At 41.8% G+C, this 18,302-nt stretch overlaps 2 protein-coding genes across 4 annotated transcripts in view; one reads left to right on the top strand and one right to left on the bottom strand.

The window, feature by feature from the left end:
* LOC311005403 (ADP-ribosylation factor 6) overlaps positions 1-4,385 on the bottom strand; it is a 16,203-nt gene extending 11,818 nt beyond the window's left edge. The window contains exons 1-2 of one of the 2 annotated variants that reach the window (XM_083997800.1): positions 3,933-4,385; positions 855-1,480 (exon numbers count right to left, since the gene is read on the bottom strand). The gene's annotated coding sequence lies outside the window, so the exon portion shown is untranslated. The remainder of the gene's footprint in view (positions 1-854; positions 1,481-3,932) is intronic. The other variant, XM_083997801.1, reaches the window with a different exon arrangement.
* aspg (asparaginase homolog) lies at positions 2,544-18,302 on the top strand. Of its 2 annotated transcripts, XM_083997796.1 has the most exons (17): positions 2,544-3,871; positions 6,022-6,148; positions 6,590-6,625; positions 9,086-9,197; positions 9,303-9,428; positions 9,518-9,601; positions 10,244-10,370; positions 10,463-10,575; positions 11,828-12,013; positions 12,110-12,223; positions 12,353-12,472; positions 12,682-12,777; positions 13,553-13,716; positions 15,002-15,088; positions 15,615-15,714; positions 15,813-15,872; positions 16,988-18,302. In XM_083997796.1, the coding sequence occupies exons 1-17, from the start codon at positions 3,649-3,651 to the stop codon at positions 17,027-17,029; spliced, it is 1,917 nt and encodes a 638-aa protein (XP_083853922.1). In that variant the 5' UTR covers positions 2,544-3,648; the 3' UTR covers positions 17,030-18,302. The 2 variants fall into 2 exon arrangements, with proteins under 2 accessions (XP_083853922.1, XP_083853923.1); XM_083997797.1 differs by lacking the exon at positions 6,590-6,625 and having other exon boundaries at positions 2,546-3,871.

Here is an 18,302-nt window from a genome sequence, read left to right as displayed (position 1 = left end):
CACAGGCAGGAATGATTTCCTGTGTCGCTCTGTGGTAAATCGTGGTGCAATCAGATTCTCTGATTGTCTGGTTTGGTTCAGCCACCAAACAGGACAGACACAGACTGAAAAGGACTATCAAGACTGCAGAGAGAGAGAATCATTGGTACCAAACTGCCCTCCATCCAGGACTTATACACCTCCAGAGTCACAACCTGTTCACACTTCTCCCCTCTGGTAGGCGCTATAGAACACAGTTACACCAACACAACAAGACACAAGAACAGTTTCTTCCCACAGGCCGTCACTTTACTGAACACCTGAACACCTGTTTGTGTCATACATTGTCAATAACCATCTAGTATATCATATCAACCCACTTACTCATCACTAAATAATTTTTCATGCCCCACTGTCACTGCCATACAACCCTGCTGTAAATAACATATATATAGCCTACCGTACATATCATATCATATATATATATATATATATATATATATATATATATATATATATATATATATATATATATATATATATATACATATCATATCATATCATATCATATATATATATCCAGTACTTATTATTTATCCCATTGCACTACTACCTCATTGTTTGCACTACCGACTGACCACCTTAATCCACCTGCCACTTTACTAATCTATGTTTGTACTTGTACGTGTTCTCTGTTGTATTATGTAATTGTTCTCTGTTGTATTATGTCATTGTTCTCTGTTGTATTATGTCATTGCTCAGTTCTTGTTGCTGTCTTTCTTATGTGTGTACGAGTGCATACACCGGAGTCAAATTCCTTGTATGTCTGTACATATTTGGCAAATAAATCTGATTCTGATTCTGATGGCTTTCACCTTGTGAAGCATTCTCCTCTCTGACACCACCGTCAGAGAGTCCATCTTCACCCCCACAACGTCGCTGGCCTTGCGGATCAGTCTGTTGAGTCTGTTGGCGTCCGTTACCCTCAGCTTGCTGCCCCAGCACAGCACAGCATAGAGGATAGCACTGGCTACCACAGACTCATAAAACATCTGAGCCTGCAGATGTTGAAGGGCCTCAGCCGCCTCAGAAAAAAGGTGCGGCATCTGGCCCTTCTTGTACAGGGCATCAGTGTTCTTCCTCCAGTCCAGTTTATTATCAATGTGAACCCCCAGGTACTTGTAGTCCTCAATAATGTCCACATTGACCCCCTGGATGGAAACAGGGGTCACCGGCACCTTGGCTCTCCTCAGGTCCACCACCAGTTCCTTGGTCTTTGTCACATTTTAGCTGTAGATGGTTCTGCGCACACCATGTGACAAAGTTGCCCACAGCAGTCCTGTACTCCACCTCATCACCCTTGCTGATGCATCCAACTACTGCTGAGTCATCCGAGAACTTCTGGAGATGACAGGTCTCTGTGCGGTAGTTGAAGGTGAAGAGGAAAATGCTGACTCGTTGTGAATAACGCTGACCTGCTGGAACAGCTAATTCTTATGAACTGGAAAGTGAAGAAATCAAATTGTTTCAATATAAATAATTTGCAGAAGGACTTGAACTTGTCTCTATGGAACAAGCAGCCTCTGTTTTGCAAAATCTGGGCAGTGACCACACAGATCCTCTGAGTCAAATCCGGTCACTCTTGAAAGAAAATCAAACTGACGAGGATATATCCTGATATAACACTGACAACGACGAGCCATTTTGTTCATTGAATTTTATTTAGTTATTTATCATTATTATTATTATTGTTGTTATTATTTATTTTGTGGTACCCGTCATATTATTCAATCAATATCAATATCCTTTATTTAACCAGGTAAAAAACTCATTGAGATTTAAAACCTCTTTTCCAAGAGTGACCTGGCCAAGACGGCACACAAGCACAAATTACACAACACACAAGACACAAATAAAATACAATCACACATTTCAGGAAAACATGGTTAAACAAGGAAATCACACAATCCGATTGAGCTCAATTCTCTGTCTTTTATAATTGACTTGAATTTTCCCAGAGTTACAAGATGTGTCAATTTCAAGTCCTGCTGCACCATTGTTCCAGGTAGACGGGGCAGAAAATTTTGTTTCATTGAATTTTATTTTGTTATTTATCATTATTATTATTGTTGTTATTATTTCTTTTGTGGTACCCGTCATATTATTCAAAAAACACGTGTGTCATCTTACGTAACTCCCCTTGTTTTATTCCCATGTCACTGATGTTGTTGTTGTTATTATTTAATCAACCCTTTTTTCTTTTCTTTTTCCCCTTTTTTCTTATTCTGAATGTATAATATTCTGAATACTATACTTTATTTATTTATTCTATTCTCAATGCACTTATTTTATGTCTTGCTGTTGAATGACTGTTTGTTTATTGTGCAGCTGAGAAACTTTTCCTTCGGGATAAATAAAGTATCTATCTATCTATCTATCTATCTATCTATCTATCTATCTATCTATCTATCTATCTATCTATCTATCTATCTATCTATCTATCTATCTATCTATCTATCTATCTATCTATCTATCTATCTATCTACTGATAGAGAGGTATAGTTGATTGAGAGGTGGTCACTGGACCAGGCTTGTTGACTCTCTCCTTTCGCTCTATAGGTGGAAGTGAACAGGATAAAATGTTTCCAAATGTTAAAAAAAAATCTGTGCACATTTGAAGATTTCATTTGCAAAAGCAGATAAATGCCATTTTGAAAAAAATGAGCTGACGCTTGTTGTTTTCATGAAAGCTTTATTTTTTTTTGAGATATGTCTACTTTATCTATAAAGATATATCTCATCTCCGTGGTCAAAGCCACTCAACTTTGGTTTTTAACTGATATCACCTGGTGTAAATAATAATTAATTCTTTTTTGAACATTTAAAAAAAACGTTATCTGCACACGTATCTTACAGTAAACAATTCAGGTATTTTCCATTTCATGTCATTCAGCCTCCTGCTTACAAGTTATGTATCTTCAGGTAGGCTATTGCTTGATCTTTATTAATATTTGTTTAAAAAAAATGCTTCCAAGCTGTTAATAATATATTTATTAATTTGAGTAGACTTAAATGTTATTTTTTTCACACTAATCTTCAAAAATTCAAGCAATGTTCCAAACATTTAATAGAAAATCAACATCCTTCTTATAAGTTCTACTTTTTAATCTTTTCTCACCTATTTCAGATTTCAACCCTTCAACTGTTAAACTTTAAATATGCAGGATTTCTTTTTCTTTCTTTTTTTTCTTTTTAAAAAAAAAACATTTCTACTGTTACATGTTCTACTTTTACCCGTCAGATACAGTATGAAGCCCTCAGGTCTGCAGATTACTGCTGAACTTTTCAAAACTGAGTTTGCGGCACTAAGAGGCCACGCCCCTTGCGCTGACGTCAGAGAGGATACCGTCCATCGCGGATTGAAGGACAAAACAGCGGAGGGATGAGAAGAGCACTTTTGGCACACCGAAATATAATTAAAACGGTGGTTCCACCCCCCGCACCACATGATTAACATGGACACCGTTTTTCTGCACATAAAGCCAGAGGAGCTGCACCGTGTCTCAGGCTGCTGACAGCTCTGGAGGACCAAGTGTTGTTGTCAGGAATCTGGAGACGCGCTTAAAGGAGCAGCACGCACTCACTGTCTGACCCGGTTTGTAAGACATCATGGCGGACTCCAGCCTCAACAACCTGACAAGCCTCGCCCGGGCCCTGTCACAGCCTACACTAGCCACGGCAGAGGCTCAGCTGCATCAGTGTCGAAGGAGAAAGTTGTCGAGCTGCAGCTCGCTCGAGACCCTCGACTCGTCGCAGCCTCAGCACGCCACCGAGGCGCGGGTCCTGGTCATCAACACCGGAGGGACCATCGGCATGACGATCCATGACAACGGTAACTCTGAGGAAATTGAAGTGTTTGCTGTCTGTACCGTGTGTGTCCTGGGGTAACTGACCTGTATTGTGTATGTGTGTTAGCTAGCCCGGGGTTAAACACGTTGCTGCTTGGGTCGGCTGCATGTTCTCGCCTCATGTTGCAGTGAGCATGAGGCTTGGACGAAAGCCCTGCGTGACATCTATATGTACCAAAAATAGTCCTTGCGAAGAGCTTATCTACACTGCTGAGGCTAGTTTACAACAACAGCTAGCACTGGTGCAAACTGTCTTCCTGCCTTTTTATCCTAGTTTGTCTTATCACAACGTACACATTCAGCGCAAATATAAACAAAAATGGGGTTGTGCCGTCGTGACCTCAGGGCATACACCATCCACCTCTACAGGTAACAGCCAATCACAGGCTGTAAAGCTGGAGCGCAACAGGCAATCACTAGGCAACATCACAGGCTCTCTCAACCAGATGTTGACATGAAGCATTGAGCAACATCTGGCATGTGTAGTGAGGCCAAGGTATCAACTTCAGATCCCACCTGAAAACATGACATCCCCCAGCATTTTATTTCTGTATTTACTTTGTAGTACTTACACAACTCATAGAGCAGCACTGTTTTGATAGGACCTTTATAATATACTGTTATTATGATTAAGGGCAGGGGCGGGTCTTCCTGGTGGCACAGGAGGGCACCTGTCCCCCCTAAAATCTGATTGGCCAGTGGCCACCCTGTGTGCCCCCCCTCCCCCCCAATGGTCATTGACCTGTGGTATTATCAATCATTGTGTAAAGCTCTTTACCACTGCTTTGTTCACTGGAAAGAGCTGTAAGCACTAACTTCTGACTTAAGCTCAGAAGTTAGTGCCTGTCTGCCTGTACAGGGACAACAGATGTAAATTAGTTGTCACAATTACTTTAATTGTGCGCTGTCCCTGTAAAAATAAAGTAATAAAAGAAAAAAAGAAAAAAAAAGCTCTTAATCAGCTCTGTCCAGCAAACATCCCAGTGTTCTGTGTTTGAAGACATTGTGTAAGATTGTTATTGTTCTCAATTTCATCATTAGTGTCATGCTTGTTCTAGTTATTCTGCATACACTGACTGACTGTTACACAAAATACTGAGATGTTTGTACAGAGCTGATCTCTAACTACTGGGTAAGAGCATAAGATATTGATGTTCACTTTGAAAATGTATTGTATTGCTTATTCTGCTTAGACTTCTTATTTACAAGATAGAGTTGATTATTGATTGACTATAATTTTAATATTGACAATTAGAAAATCTAAAGGTCATACATCTTCCATACAAGGTGAAAGATTCAATGTGGCTAATAAAACCAAGATGAAGATAAGATATACAGTAAACAGTGTGTAACAATATCAATATTCAAGAGAGCGGTCAACGGCAGCCTTCATTTTTGTTACTTTTGGACGCCGCTGCCCACCAGAAAATACTCTGGACCCGCCACTGATTGAGGGCGTCTGACCAAATGACCGCACTCTTCACTGAGTTTGCTGAAATGTGGATATGTGAGTCTGTCGGCCTATTTGCACACACACGGTGATGTGTTTTAGGCCCTTGGATAATCAATTTTTAACCAGGGATGACCATGTTAGTCACTTTAACACATAGGTTTAGACTGAAATAACCTGACACCTGAATTTCATGAAATCGACCTTTGACATATTTGCACTGTGTGGGTTAAGAGCATGTGCATTTTTCCATCACTGTTACTAACAACGTCTTTTAAAGTATTTCTGTAAGGATTTCTGAAGGTGGCTTTGTTGATGTCTTAGTTGCCAAGACTCATGTGCCTGTCAGCTGCCACATGTTGCCTCTCATTTAAGTTTAGATGAAGAACATTCATTCAGAGTGCACACACCACAGCTCTTCACTTCAAAAAAAAAGGGTTAGGGTCAGAAGTGTCCCCAGTTCAATAACTTTTATAAGATACTCCCTCTGTAAGAATCTTAACTCAAATTGATTTTTCAGCACCTGGAACGCTGCCATTACTTTCATCTGCCACTAGGGTTCAGTATGAGACTGATGTGTGTGTGGTGTTGTAGTGACGGTGAATTCTTGGTACTCCTCACCCAAGTCATCACTGGTTATGAATGACTCCCTTAACCCCCTTTTTCTTTTTGTGTAACCCACAGTTCTTGCACCAAAAGCCAATGCATTGGTGGCGAGCCTGCGCAAGCTGCCCATCCTCCACGATGAGACATACGCCCAGCAGACCTTCCTGTATCACTACTACGGGTCTGAGAACACCCTGGTCCTGCCGTAAGTGCACCCACAGTCCCTCATAGCCAATATTTTAGGTTCTGCCCTTCACAATCATTTGATGTTGCATGGTAGTGTGAGGTATCAAATGTTATTGTCCCAGACAGCGTAACCTATGTTTGAGGAGGAGTGTAACATCATATTGTCTATATTGCATAACCTACCATTGCAAAGAAAATAAAATTGTAAATATGGTTGTGGGGCTTATTTGCAAGACAGGTTGGTGATGTAGGCTTAATCACTCAACTTATAGCTTATCTTTATGAATGTTACTCAATAGCCAAGATAATACTGTAGTTGTTGTAGCGGTCATTATGCAGTGGAGGATCCATTTCATATCTGAAAAGGCAGAGAGAGTGAGAGATTGAGTGAAAATGACCAGATGTCCTGCTACAGTAAGTATAGTAATGGTTTTAATGACTGCTTTTGTTACTTTAACAGGAAGCCGCCTCAACATCATGAGCCACAATTTCACGGGTGCTGTAGTACTCGTAGCATTGCGTGTGCCTACACTGTGCATGAGAGTGGCTTGACGCCTCCACCGTCCTTCAGACCAAATGTTAGGGTGTGCTTGCCTGATGCAAAATGCATGCCGACGTGGCCTTTGGCAGTGGGAGGAAGGATACAGGAAGGAGCACAGAGCTGTGTATCGCTGGAAGTGCTTTTGTTTTGTTGTCTCTGCACTTGCTGCTTTGTTGCCTCTGTCTCCAACAAAGCAGCTGCGTTAGAGTCCAGTGGGGGGGGGGGGGGGGGGGGTGATGATTTTTTGGTTGTCTTTTAAGTTTAGTCTTTCGAGTAGCTGCTGGTAGAGACAAGTTTTTTGTTTTTGTTTTTAAATATTTTGGGGGGGCTTTTTGTCTTTTAATTGATAGGATAGTTGAGAGAGACATGGGGAGGCAGAGAGAGGGGGAATCACATGCAGCAAAGGGCCACTGGGGGATTCGAACCGGGGCTGGTTGCAGCAAGGACTGTAGCCTCTGCATATGTGCAATAGAAGCAAGTTTAATTTGCTTGTTCGATTTTTGACCTCGTCTTGTTGTCTGGAGCATGTGCCGTGGAGCAGTGAAAGTGGGGCCCGTTGCGACCCCCCCCCCCCCCCCCCCCCCACACCCACAGTCTCTGTAGGGTCGTCATTAGTGATAGCAGGTTCGCCTCGGCCATACGTTCACTCACAGATTTCCATACTGCATCTTGACTGCTGCTGTGACGGGCGGCTGAGCAGCAGGGTGGGGTGGGATGTATGGTAAAGATAAGGAATCCATACAGCAGATGGTATTCGAGTGATTTTTAATTTCTTAGAAGGTGAGGTTATTTGTGGAGTTTGAACAGTTTTGTTTCGGTGCCAAAAAAAAAGATTTTAGAGGACTTTTCAGATTGCTTGCCCTCAACCTCACGCCATGTCCACACCTTCACTACACAAGCTCACTGTTGTTTTATTAACTGCTTGGTAAATATCCATTTATTCTCACTAATGTTAAACCTTTGTTAAAGTAATATTAATATGACTCTGTGAGCATGTTTTTATGAAATTTCATGTTAATTATTTTTAGATGTTCAGTATGAATTAATATTAGACTATCCTTGAGTTTATACACTGCTAATATCAACTCGGAGTCTAATGGGCGTACTGTTGATCTTATGCAGTTGCCTCGCCTAACACTTATTCCTGAGCAGGGAATTAGTTTATTGATTTATTGAAAAGCTTTATTCATGTGATGTTAAGAGGCAACGCCACAAGGCCGTTTGCACCCTACCTCCACCCGTCTCCTTCTGCATCTTGAGTCCCCCTTTACACACACACACACACACACACACACACACACACACACACACACACACACACACACACACACACGTTCATTATTCTTAAGCTATGAGGGTTCTTAGTGTGGGTATGCAAATGTTTAGCTTTGCTGCACCTTAGGGTACACTGCCAGATAGATAGATGGTGATTAGAATAGTATTTTCTTGTGGCACTTGGGCTTCAAGATTATGAACAACATATGTTCTAGGGTCGTGTGTGGACTCGAGGCTAATTAGAAGAGTGTCTGTAGGACCCCTGGTTGGGCGGACGGGGGCTCGCCTGCATTTTCCCCCCGCTGTTCCATTCAGCTTACATCTCCATGTCATGAGGCTGTCCTATGGTAATGTGGGGGGTGTTCCGCCCTGCTTCTTTTAAAAGGGAGATTAAAAAGAAAATCTTTCCATGGCTGTTCAGCCAGTCACGCTGCCTTATACGGAGTGTCGCAGGTGGGGCTGTGAGACGCGCGAGTTAAACTCTTATGTAGAGGCGACATAAATCAGAGTAACCTCCCTTGTAACTGGAATGAAAAGGAAACGCTGGGTTTGGCCTAACCTGAAATGATTCACTAAATATCCCTCAAGTTATGTCAAACAGGCAGCCTTCTAAATCCCTCACCTTTTTTCACCTACTGGAAATTTACAGTGCACAAAGACAAAGCAAAGCAGAACATTAGTATTTAATTGTGGAAAAGAAAAGGCTTAATTTGAAAGCGTTGCTCTTGCTAGCAGTATGCTTACCAGGCCCCTCCCTTGTACGCTTCCAAATATGTCTGAGTGTGTCTGAAACAGGTTTTGGCACCACGCTGCTGAGACAGAAGGCCTGGCTAAATAGACTTTGAGTCGCTTCATAAAGTCCATGTGGTTTTAAGCATTCCCCTATCCTTCTTAAAACCGAACTTGTTAAAACTTTGTTAAATGCACACAGTGAATACACATAACTATTTGTTATAGAGAAAATAACATAATTTGCTAACCATTTGTTCTAAATGTGTTGTGGAGCAAATGACTGCACTTCTAACTACTAAAATAACTGATTTATTGTGGGCTGTTTTTTTTTTTTTTTAAATAAATGTATTTCCTAAATTGTTGTACACAATTATTGAAACTCAAAGACAAAACATCTCTTTCTTCCAGGAAAAATAAGGACAACAAGAGGATAGTCTACACTATCCTAGAGTACAGCCCTTTGCTGGACTCATCCAATATGACCATACAAGACTGGGTTAGAATTGGACAGGACATTGAGGTATTCAACACCACACAGTGTATGCTTTTAAAAGCACATGAAATATAGTGGATATGATGGAGAAAAAAAAGGGTGATGGTGATTTTTTGTGTTTTCCAACTCCAGGCAAACTATGAAAACTACGATGGCTTTGTGATCCTCCACGGCACAGACACTATGGCTTACACAGCTTCTGCCCTGTCCTTCATGTGTGAACACTTAGGCAAACCAATCATCCTCACTGGATCACAGGTAAGATCTGCCTCAGATTAAAAAAGCATAGCAAAAGCAATTTTAAAGGCTGCACTTTCCTCTGAAGATGAGACACTTTCTGTGTTTAGGTGCCCATCTATGAGATGAGGAACGATGGCAGAGGCAACCTGCTGGGGGCGCTGCTGATTGCCGGGCAGTATGTCATTCCTGAGGTGAGGAAAGAGATGTCAAACAAACACACAAACATGCAATTCACGTACGTCTTTATTTAGAGAAGAAGGAGGAAAAGTTAAGGGTGGATGTATTTGCATGTGGGAGAGTGATACAGAAATAAATGTGATTTAATGTGGTGGTGGTGGCTTTATTTTAGAATCCCTCCTTTGATACTGCTGTTTTGTGAAAGCACAGTTGATGGATGAACTATAAACAAATAAAAAATGAAGTCATAAAAGAAAAGAAGTAATTACATGACATTATAAACGTATGCATCTGTAAACGACCTGGGAAATCAGAGCAGGGTCTACACAGACAGGTGTGAGCGCACGTGGCGTGCTAAAGGTAACAAAGGCTCTTCTAAACGACTTGTCTGATGTGAATGCTTTGTAACGACAGTGAGACGTGATTTCGCAATACACAACAACAGCATTCACCAGAACAGGAAGAACACTGATAATGTTATCTACAGCATGTATGCACCACCGAATTGCAGAAAAAAATAATGCCTATTGTATGTAATTGAATTTTACTGGATTAAAGTAGAGCACTGAGGACAAACTGGCACATATTGACTTGAAATGTCCTTACATCCATGTAGTCAGGTTTCCGTGTTACAGATGTTCTTGTTCTCTGTCCAGGTGTGTCTGTATTTCTACAACAAACTCTACAGAGGGAATCGTGTGACCAAGGTGGATGCTGGGAGTTACAATGCATTCTCCTCTCCCAACTTGCCTGCTCTGGCCACTGCTGAAGTGGATATTACAAGTAAGCCAGTGGTTGTAATGAGTCTGTCTTTATGTCCGAAATAAACCTGGACTCTAACCAGCTTTTGATCTGCTTTCTCCGTCTTCCCGTAGTCAACTGGGACACGGTTTGGAGGGCGAACACCACGGCGAAGTTCCAAGTCAGCACGGAACTGAACCGGAACGTCGGCCTGCTCAGGCTGTTCCCAGGAATAACCTCTGCTACCGTGAGTCGCTCTAGGAAATGCTGTTGTGCAAGGTGCAGCCTCTGAACTGGAGGTATTTCTCCTGTCTGTGTCAAAGTCACCAAATGTCCAGAAGTTACTTCTTGTCCTTGGACACTAGGTTAGTTAATAGATAACTGAAATGTTGCACTTATGGTGGCACACAAACAAATCCCTGTACGAATCTTGTTGATCCTAAGTGCCTCATCTTTAACGTATATCAAATTTTACTCTTACAAATGCAATTTTTTTTAATGGATCTATACGTGATTTCATATCAGCGCCACATTGTATTAAGTCAGATGACGAAAGGCTAACATTAAAAACAATAATTATGCAAATACGTTAGCCACAAACATTGTAATGAAGTAGTCTTTCCTCTTTGAGTGTTAAAAAGTAATTAAAAATATGTTCTTCAAAGATAACAGACTGCTCAAAACTGCTATAAAATATAGTTAACTTTAATTTAATTGTGCTATTACCCGTCTTCCATTACTTTCTCAGTCATGTAAACTGCCATCAAAGCTCAGCCCAGAGAAAGATGAGAGGGAGTTATGGGCCATGACCAATCACCCTGTAAAGAGGGAGGACTGTCATAGATACTGTAACGTTTAGCTGCACCCCCCCCCCCCCCACAGAGGCTGCTGGGAGACTGTCTTTACTGTCTCAATCTGCTCCTGCTGCCCAGCTCGGCTATCAAGACTTCCTTACAGCCTTTAACTGCATTTACGACGGCACACGTTTTGATTAGGCACCAGACTCCAGTGTGTCCCGCTGTCCCTGCTGTACGAGAGCTTCATTGGTAATCTGCGTCAAACATTTCTTGTCAAACTGCTTATCACATCAAAAAATACTGACTGAACCTGGCACTTTTAATGTCACCTTCCCCCCCCTCGCGTTTTACGGTAACTGCCGTGGTCTTGCCAAGTGACTTTATGCTTGCTAACACCTTCAGATTAATTGCTCTCCTTCCTGCCATTTCAGTCATCTGCCATCCCAGTCATACGCCATGGCTAATGATGTGGTATAGGGCCTCCCAGTGCCAGCCAACCAGTGGCTGAGATACTGGTTGCGTAGATGGCACCAGATGGGCTTTTTAGGAGCTCGCATGCATTGGAGTGAAAGGAAAAGGGGGCTGCAGGAAAAATAACATGGAATACTAATTTCTCAATTTGAATCTGCACAGTTGAGCAGCCAGTTCAGTTTCAGCCGTAAATCGCGGGTGTTTATTATCTGTGGTTGCATGTGCATCCAGGTGAAAGCTTTCCTGCAGCCGCCCATGGAGGGCGTGGTGCTGGAAACCTACGGCAGCGGAAATGCCCCCGATAACCGTGCCGATCTGCTAGAGGAGCTGAAGAAGGCCACCGACGCCGGCGTCATCATCATCAACTGCACCCAGTGTCTGAGGGGGACTGTGTCCATGTCCTATGCCACCGGCAAGGTTGTTCATGTCACTGTATAGTCCAACATGGACCTCAAATAGATGCTCGGATAGGGGGGGGAATTAATCAGATCTCACTCTGCCATGACTTCTCAGGTGTTGATGGATGCGGGGCTGATCGCTGGTGGTGACATGACTCCAGAGGCCGCCCTGTCAAAGCTGTCCTATGTGTTGGCCAAGACGGACCTGGATCTAGAGGGCAAGAAAAAGGTTGGTGTCTTTACACAGGAATGACTTCACGTCTCGCCAAGCAAGAGACACGATCCACAGAGAGATTAACAGGTAAAAGAGAAATAGAGCAAACATGTGCTTGTGTGTGTGTGTCTTTCCCTTGTCTAGATGATGAGTGAGAACCTGCGAGGTGAAATGAGCGCCAACTTAGCAGGAGCCAAGCTGTGCCTGAGTGACAGCCGCTTCATCCAGGTCATCGCCAAGTCTCTCAGCATCAGCTGTAAGGAGGTGAGGGCATCAAACAGCTATTATGAGGAGCAACAGTCACAAATATTAACTGCTGACAAAGCACCCAGCTTGCAAATACAGTATGTCCAGAAATTTCTTTGAAGTTTGTTCTGATTAGACACGTTTTGTTAAAATGTAAACTTCACTCCTTTTCTTTCCTTTAAATTGCAGTTGAGGTATTTTTAAAAATCAAAGTATGTTGTTTCCAGGAGCTGGAAGCCATCCGTGATGCTCTGACTCCTCCGCTGGCCTGTGCTGCTGCTAAGAATGGAGACATAGAAGCCTTACAAGCTTTAAAAGACATGGTGAGCAACCCTACAATATTTAATCATGAAATACTTACTACTGTCATGACAAGAAAGTGTGCTATGGGCCATCAACTTTTATTCTCAACTTGAATTCCCAACAAAAACAGAAACCTTAGCCGTCTAATCTCAACATGGTGGATGTTGTCGCACAAGCTTAGCACTAAGACTTCATGCCAGGTCAGTGGCATTTGACCTGACTTATCTTGATTGTGTTTGGTTTGCGGAGTCGATCTGAAGGTTCACTAACAAACGTTCAGGGCCACTCTGTACACATACAAATGTTGGTATTTGGCTCGTCTGGTTTGCAGTCTCTGCTTAGACTTCCAAACACTTTATATCAACAGATTTAAAGTTTTAACCCCATGCGCACTCACTCACTCACACACTTTTTATAGCTCAGGGGTTGTATGTAGTTGGAAGATTGAACCATATTTACAACTGCTGTCATTTTCTCTGCCTATGATGAAATTTATCACCATACTCCCTCAATCTTTTGGTTTTCAACCACAGGTTTCAAATACTATGATAGTTATTAGTGGAGTTAAGTTGATTTTGATTTAATTTAATTCAGTTTATTTGATAGGGACAATGCAGATTAACATAGTGACACTTCCACTCATTACAAACAAGTCAATGTGACTATTGTTCTGCATACAGAGATTATAGCTAATGCTAGATCTTTCCACTTTACTATTTTCCTTTTAATCAACATCCAAAATAAACACTGCCAGGCCTCTCGTTGATGACGGGATCCTGTTTTTCTTGGTCGCAGGGCACCAACTTGTGTCTGGGTGACTACGATGGACGTACACCTCTACACATCGCTGCCTGTGAGGGCCACCTTAAAGTGGTGGAGTTCCTGCTGGGTCATGGAGCGTCAGTATATGCTAAAGATCGCTATGGGGATACACCACTGTTCAACGCTGTGCGCTTTAGGTAAACTTCCCTTTATTTGCAACAATAAAGGCTGATGTGTTTTTTTTATATTGTCTATTAGGGTAATAATATCATTCATGAAGCTGCAAACATCGCATTTGAAACATTGTTATATTTTATATGTGTGTGTGTGTGTGTGTGTGTGTGTGTGTGTGTGTGTGTGTGTGTGTGTGTGTGTGTGTCTTGAAAACATGTTGTTAATAGCTGCTTAAGAGGGGACTTCATTAAATGAGCTGAGCGGTAGGAAATCTGGCTCTGCTTAAATGACAGGAAGGAGGCAGCGTCTGACAGAGGGGGGTTGAAACCAGGGGAGCAACTCGTAATGGAATTTAGAGGCCAGGCAATAATTATAAACAAATTAGGCTAATTGTCATCTGACAATTTAGACAGTGCTTATTTTTACCGTAGCTGATTTTTAATTTGTGTCATTCATTGACATTGCGCTAAATGTCTATCAGGGAAAAAAAAGACAGGTTTTATGTTGCTGTTCAAGCGCCTCAGGGTGAAAACGTTGTATGTGTCCTGCCAAATGGCTGTTGTCCTATTTTAACGGTTGGAGCAGCAAGTGCAGACTTGTTTCCCTCGTGATCGCAGAGGGATGCACTGAGCACTGACACCTGTCGTCACACTTCCTACAGTAAACCCTTACCTTGTCGTGTCCTTCCTATATGTATAAAATGAAATGACACAAACAGAAGTGGATGTTTGGAGCTGCTACATCGATATCAACATGTCTTGCATACATTGAATATTTGGCGACATTTACAGTAAGTCAACTACAGACTGATGTCCATATAAGGAGTGGCAGTGAGTAACGACAACGCGGGTTAAAAGAACAAATGCGGGGAGTGTCCTCATGAACCAGTCCTACCAGCCTGCTCCCAGTTTCACAGATGAGAGATACTGGCTCCTTCACGCTCAAGTCTTTAGGCCTTTCTCATTGGTTATGAGACTGTAGCTCTACATAGTTTTTGACAATTACAGTTCAAATTGACTTCTTTAACACCTCACCTCTGTCACATGCCACGTTCAGCTCTCATTAAAAACTACAATGGAAGGCCTTTTGTTTTCTTATATATTCCTGTCAATGCAAATGACACTGAAGGTGACTCTTTTGAGGGCGGATCGTTGGGCGATAAGGAACTTGTTCTTACTTGTTAAACTGAAACCAGTGCCACATTGTACGCTGTCGATGAAAGTTGTACTCCCTAACACTTTGTTATATCAGTGCTAATCGTATTTATGTAATTAATATACTGTAAATTTATTATCCTCACTATCTTAGGCGTAAGGAAGTTGTGAAGCTGCTGAGAAAAACAGGGGCCCATTTCTCCAGGGATGAGTTGGAGGAAGCAGGAATAGAACTGTGCAGGTGAGACACACAAAAAGCATGTCCTCGAACAATTGTACTCGTATACAGTCACAGATTTCTCTGTTGCTCAGCCATGCACAGTGACCCATCCTACATATCTGACACAGGTACAACCTGTTGTCCCGCTGTTACACAAACTGTAGGAATGCTACCTGGCAGCATAGTTTAGGATCTGCTCTGCATCTCTAGTGTCGACAGGAATACAACAGAGGCTGACCCCTTGTTGTTTATCTCCCAGAGACACTCAGCAGGTTTTGTGGCGACGGTTCCTATTAAGAGTTTCAGAAACACGCCTTTAGTAAGGTACGATAAGTATGGTGTGCGTCACTTTTCGAGATAAAACTCTAAACATCAGCGAGTGCCGAGAATGATCGGGTTTCTCCCCTGGATGTGTTGGCTTGGCTCAGCTTCAGAAGTTTTCTCACACAATCTGTCCTTCACCCAGTGTCTCTTTGATGCTGTTAATAATGCTGATTCTTAGGAAGCAGAGCCGTTTCTGTAATAACTATCATTTCCTGTGTGTCAGCCTGGCAGCCCACGGTGTCCTGGAGGCCCTGGAGATCTGGAGCCTTGCCGGAGCCGACCTGACTAAAACAGGCTATGACGGGCAGACAGCGATTCAAGTGGTGGGTTCAGAGGGGAGATGTATTCCACAGTAAAAAAAAAAACATGTTAAAATTCATGAAGTAAAAACTCCTTCTCATTGATCCTTCACCTGTCACAGGCCCAGGCTGTTGGCAAAACAGAGGTGGTGACATTTTTAACCCAGCTCATGAGCAAGAAGGTAAACACTGTTTTTTAATCCTGCTGCTTTATATCTCTATTCTTTCATACTGAACAAACACGGCTCCCACTGAATATGCATGCTGGTGTAACTCTCTGATTGGTACAATTCTCTGTCTATAATTGCCTCTCAATTACATGTTTGTCTTGTTTAATTTCAGACAGTATTGGGTGATTTGAGTGTATTTGATGAATATGATGATGAAGATGAGGTAAATGAGATGTAGCAAATGTGTGCGTTTCACCCAGTTTGAGTTTTTCCTATCACAAGCATGAAATCCCTGTAGCATGAATGCTGTGCCCCCCACCCCCCTTTCATTCTTCCCTGTGTACATCACCTGATCCATCCCTACACTGTACAAACCACTTATCCTGGACAGAGCTGTGGATTTGTGGGTTGTCGTGTATCCCAGCATGCTTACTGTAGCACAAGTAGCAAAGTACAGCATACCCCTTGACCTAGCCATCCCAACAATATTTTATTTCACACAAAACATCAACAATACACAGTAAAATGCATTAAAAGATGGGTTCATGTCTGTCTTAAAGCAAAGCTGACATCCCTGTGTGAACACTAGGATGTTGTTATTGTTCCCTCTCTCACTACTACTGGGGAAAAGATCCTTTGCCAGTGCAATGGTGTTGGATGACAAAATTCACAGGCGTCCTTCTAAGCAAAAGTGCAGTCTAAGTTAATGTGAAGCTGCAGGAGTGTTAAGGTTGTAGCATTTTAGGTGATAACAGTGCAGCTGCAGCGTCATGTTGGGGGAAACTTCACATTAGCTTCAGCTGAGATGAAGAAGTCTAAGATTTTTTCCCCCAGCTCTTTTTATTAAAATTACTATGAATTGATATCTTCACAAGTATGGAGAGGTGGAATAATCACAGCAACCATGTTTTCTTTCAAGGCACATATTGGCATGTGAATATCATGTTAGGAACCACCTGAAAACTCTGAATGCAGCTGGCTTTACTCAGCTGACCAGTGTGAACATGTGTGTACATGTGTGTGTTTTTGTGTTTGTGTGTATGCACACTGGTAATGTAGAGTCCCGAAACCCCTCTCACCTCCCCCAGTGCTCCATATTAATCCAGTCTCCTCTCTCTGTGTGGCAGGGCGAAGTGATCGAGTTCACCGCTCTTCCGCGCGGACAGTGAGCTGATGCTTCTTCACCTGACAGAAATCGTCCTCTGTGTGTGTGTGTCCAAATCTTTTCAGACCGTCTTCTACACGCCGTCCACTGTCCTCTTGGATTTCAGTTACTGTGATTTTTAATACCTGTACATGCGCTTATTTTTTGCATGTTTTTTAAAGCCATCACTGCTTTTAATCTTTCCATCCAAACCCAAAAATAGCACAACATTTTGTAACCATTGCTTAGATCTGTGTATATGTATATGTACATGTACGTTTATGCTGCTTTGTTGCTAAGTAATCTCTGTAAAAGAAATCATTACCATGCTGGTTTAATCAAACACTTGTATTACTATGTATGAACAACAGATTCAGTTCAGTTCAGTTTTCAGGGAATTAAGGGTGAACTTCACCCAAACTGTTTCAACATGGTGAGTGCTGAAACCTCTCATTACCCCTTGAGCAGTGAAGGATGGTTATTTTTATTATGGCAAATGAAGAACTCTGTGTAGTGCAGATTACTTTACTTTATAAAGTAATGACTTTTTATGGCAATATATTCATACTACCTGGAAGTACAGGGTACACTCACAGATTTTATTTTTTATACCGATTTTTATAGTGAGATGATAGAAAGTTTCATGTAGACTACTGAAAATAAGGTTGCGTCTTCATCCTTATCCAACTGTAGCACTTGTCCACTTGGGTTTGAAGTATACCTCCGCCCCTTAAGCAGAGATTTTCATTTCCTTCTGCTCAAACAGGTATTACAAAAACCTGCAGTTACCCTCCACACTCATCCAGCCTGTTTCTTGTTCTGATTGTTTAGCTGGAAGGGTGGCATATCTCACTTTGAAATGTAAAAGCGGGGGGATCCAGTCTCCAAGCCAAATAAAACCTAAAACTGCCACAGTTTCTGTGTATTATCATGTGTTTTGTTGTTAATGTTCTCTGTGTCTGTAATCACAAACAGATGATTTGTATTTTCCATATTGTTTTGTTGCAACTTGTTAAATGCTGTGCTACTCTGATTTGATATAATTCACCCTTTAAATGAATCCAGGTTACGTGTTATCAAACTTGAATGCTATCACCTGTAAGGGAATTACATGTGACTTGAAAGTGCAAATACATCTTAATTGCAATCACTTGAAATGTATCCTGTAATTTTCAGTGCTGTTACTGCCTCGCTGTTGTGTATAAAAAAATAATGTGTGACAAAGGTGTGTGTGAAAAGTGATTCAGTGGTGTGTATCTGCTATGGAAAAAAGCAATAAATAAATCTCTTGACTCATA

The sequence above is a fragment of the Trachurus trachurus genome, assembly GCF_905171665.1.
Source record: "Trachurus trachurus genome assembly, chromosome: 22".
NCBI lineage: Eukaryota > Metazoa > Chordata > Actinopteri > Carangiformes > Carangidae > Trachurus > Trachurus trachurus.
Note: the sequence above shows the minus strand (reverse complement) of the source record. Positions and strands in the feature narration are given on the sequence as shown.

Excerpts from the sequence above, each read along its gene's own strand:
- aspg (XM_083997796.1), top strand. The coding sequence starts at position 3,649 with ATGGCGGACTCCAGCCTCAACAACCTGACAAGCCTCGCCCGGGCCCTG. Across the intron at positions 12,224-12,352 it reads ATCTAGAGGGCAAGAAAAAG|ATGATGAGTGAGAACCTGCG; the intron begins GTTGGTGTCTTT and ends TCCCTTGTCTAG. Across the intron at positions 15,715-15,812 it reads GGCAGACAGCGATTCAAGTG|GCCCAGGCTGTTGGCAAAAC; the intron begins GTGGGTTCAGAG and ends CACCTGTCACAG.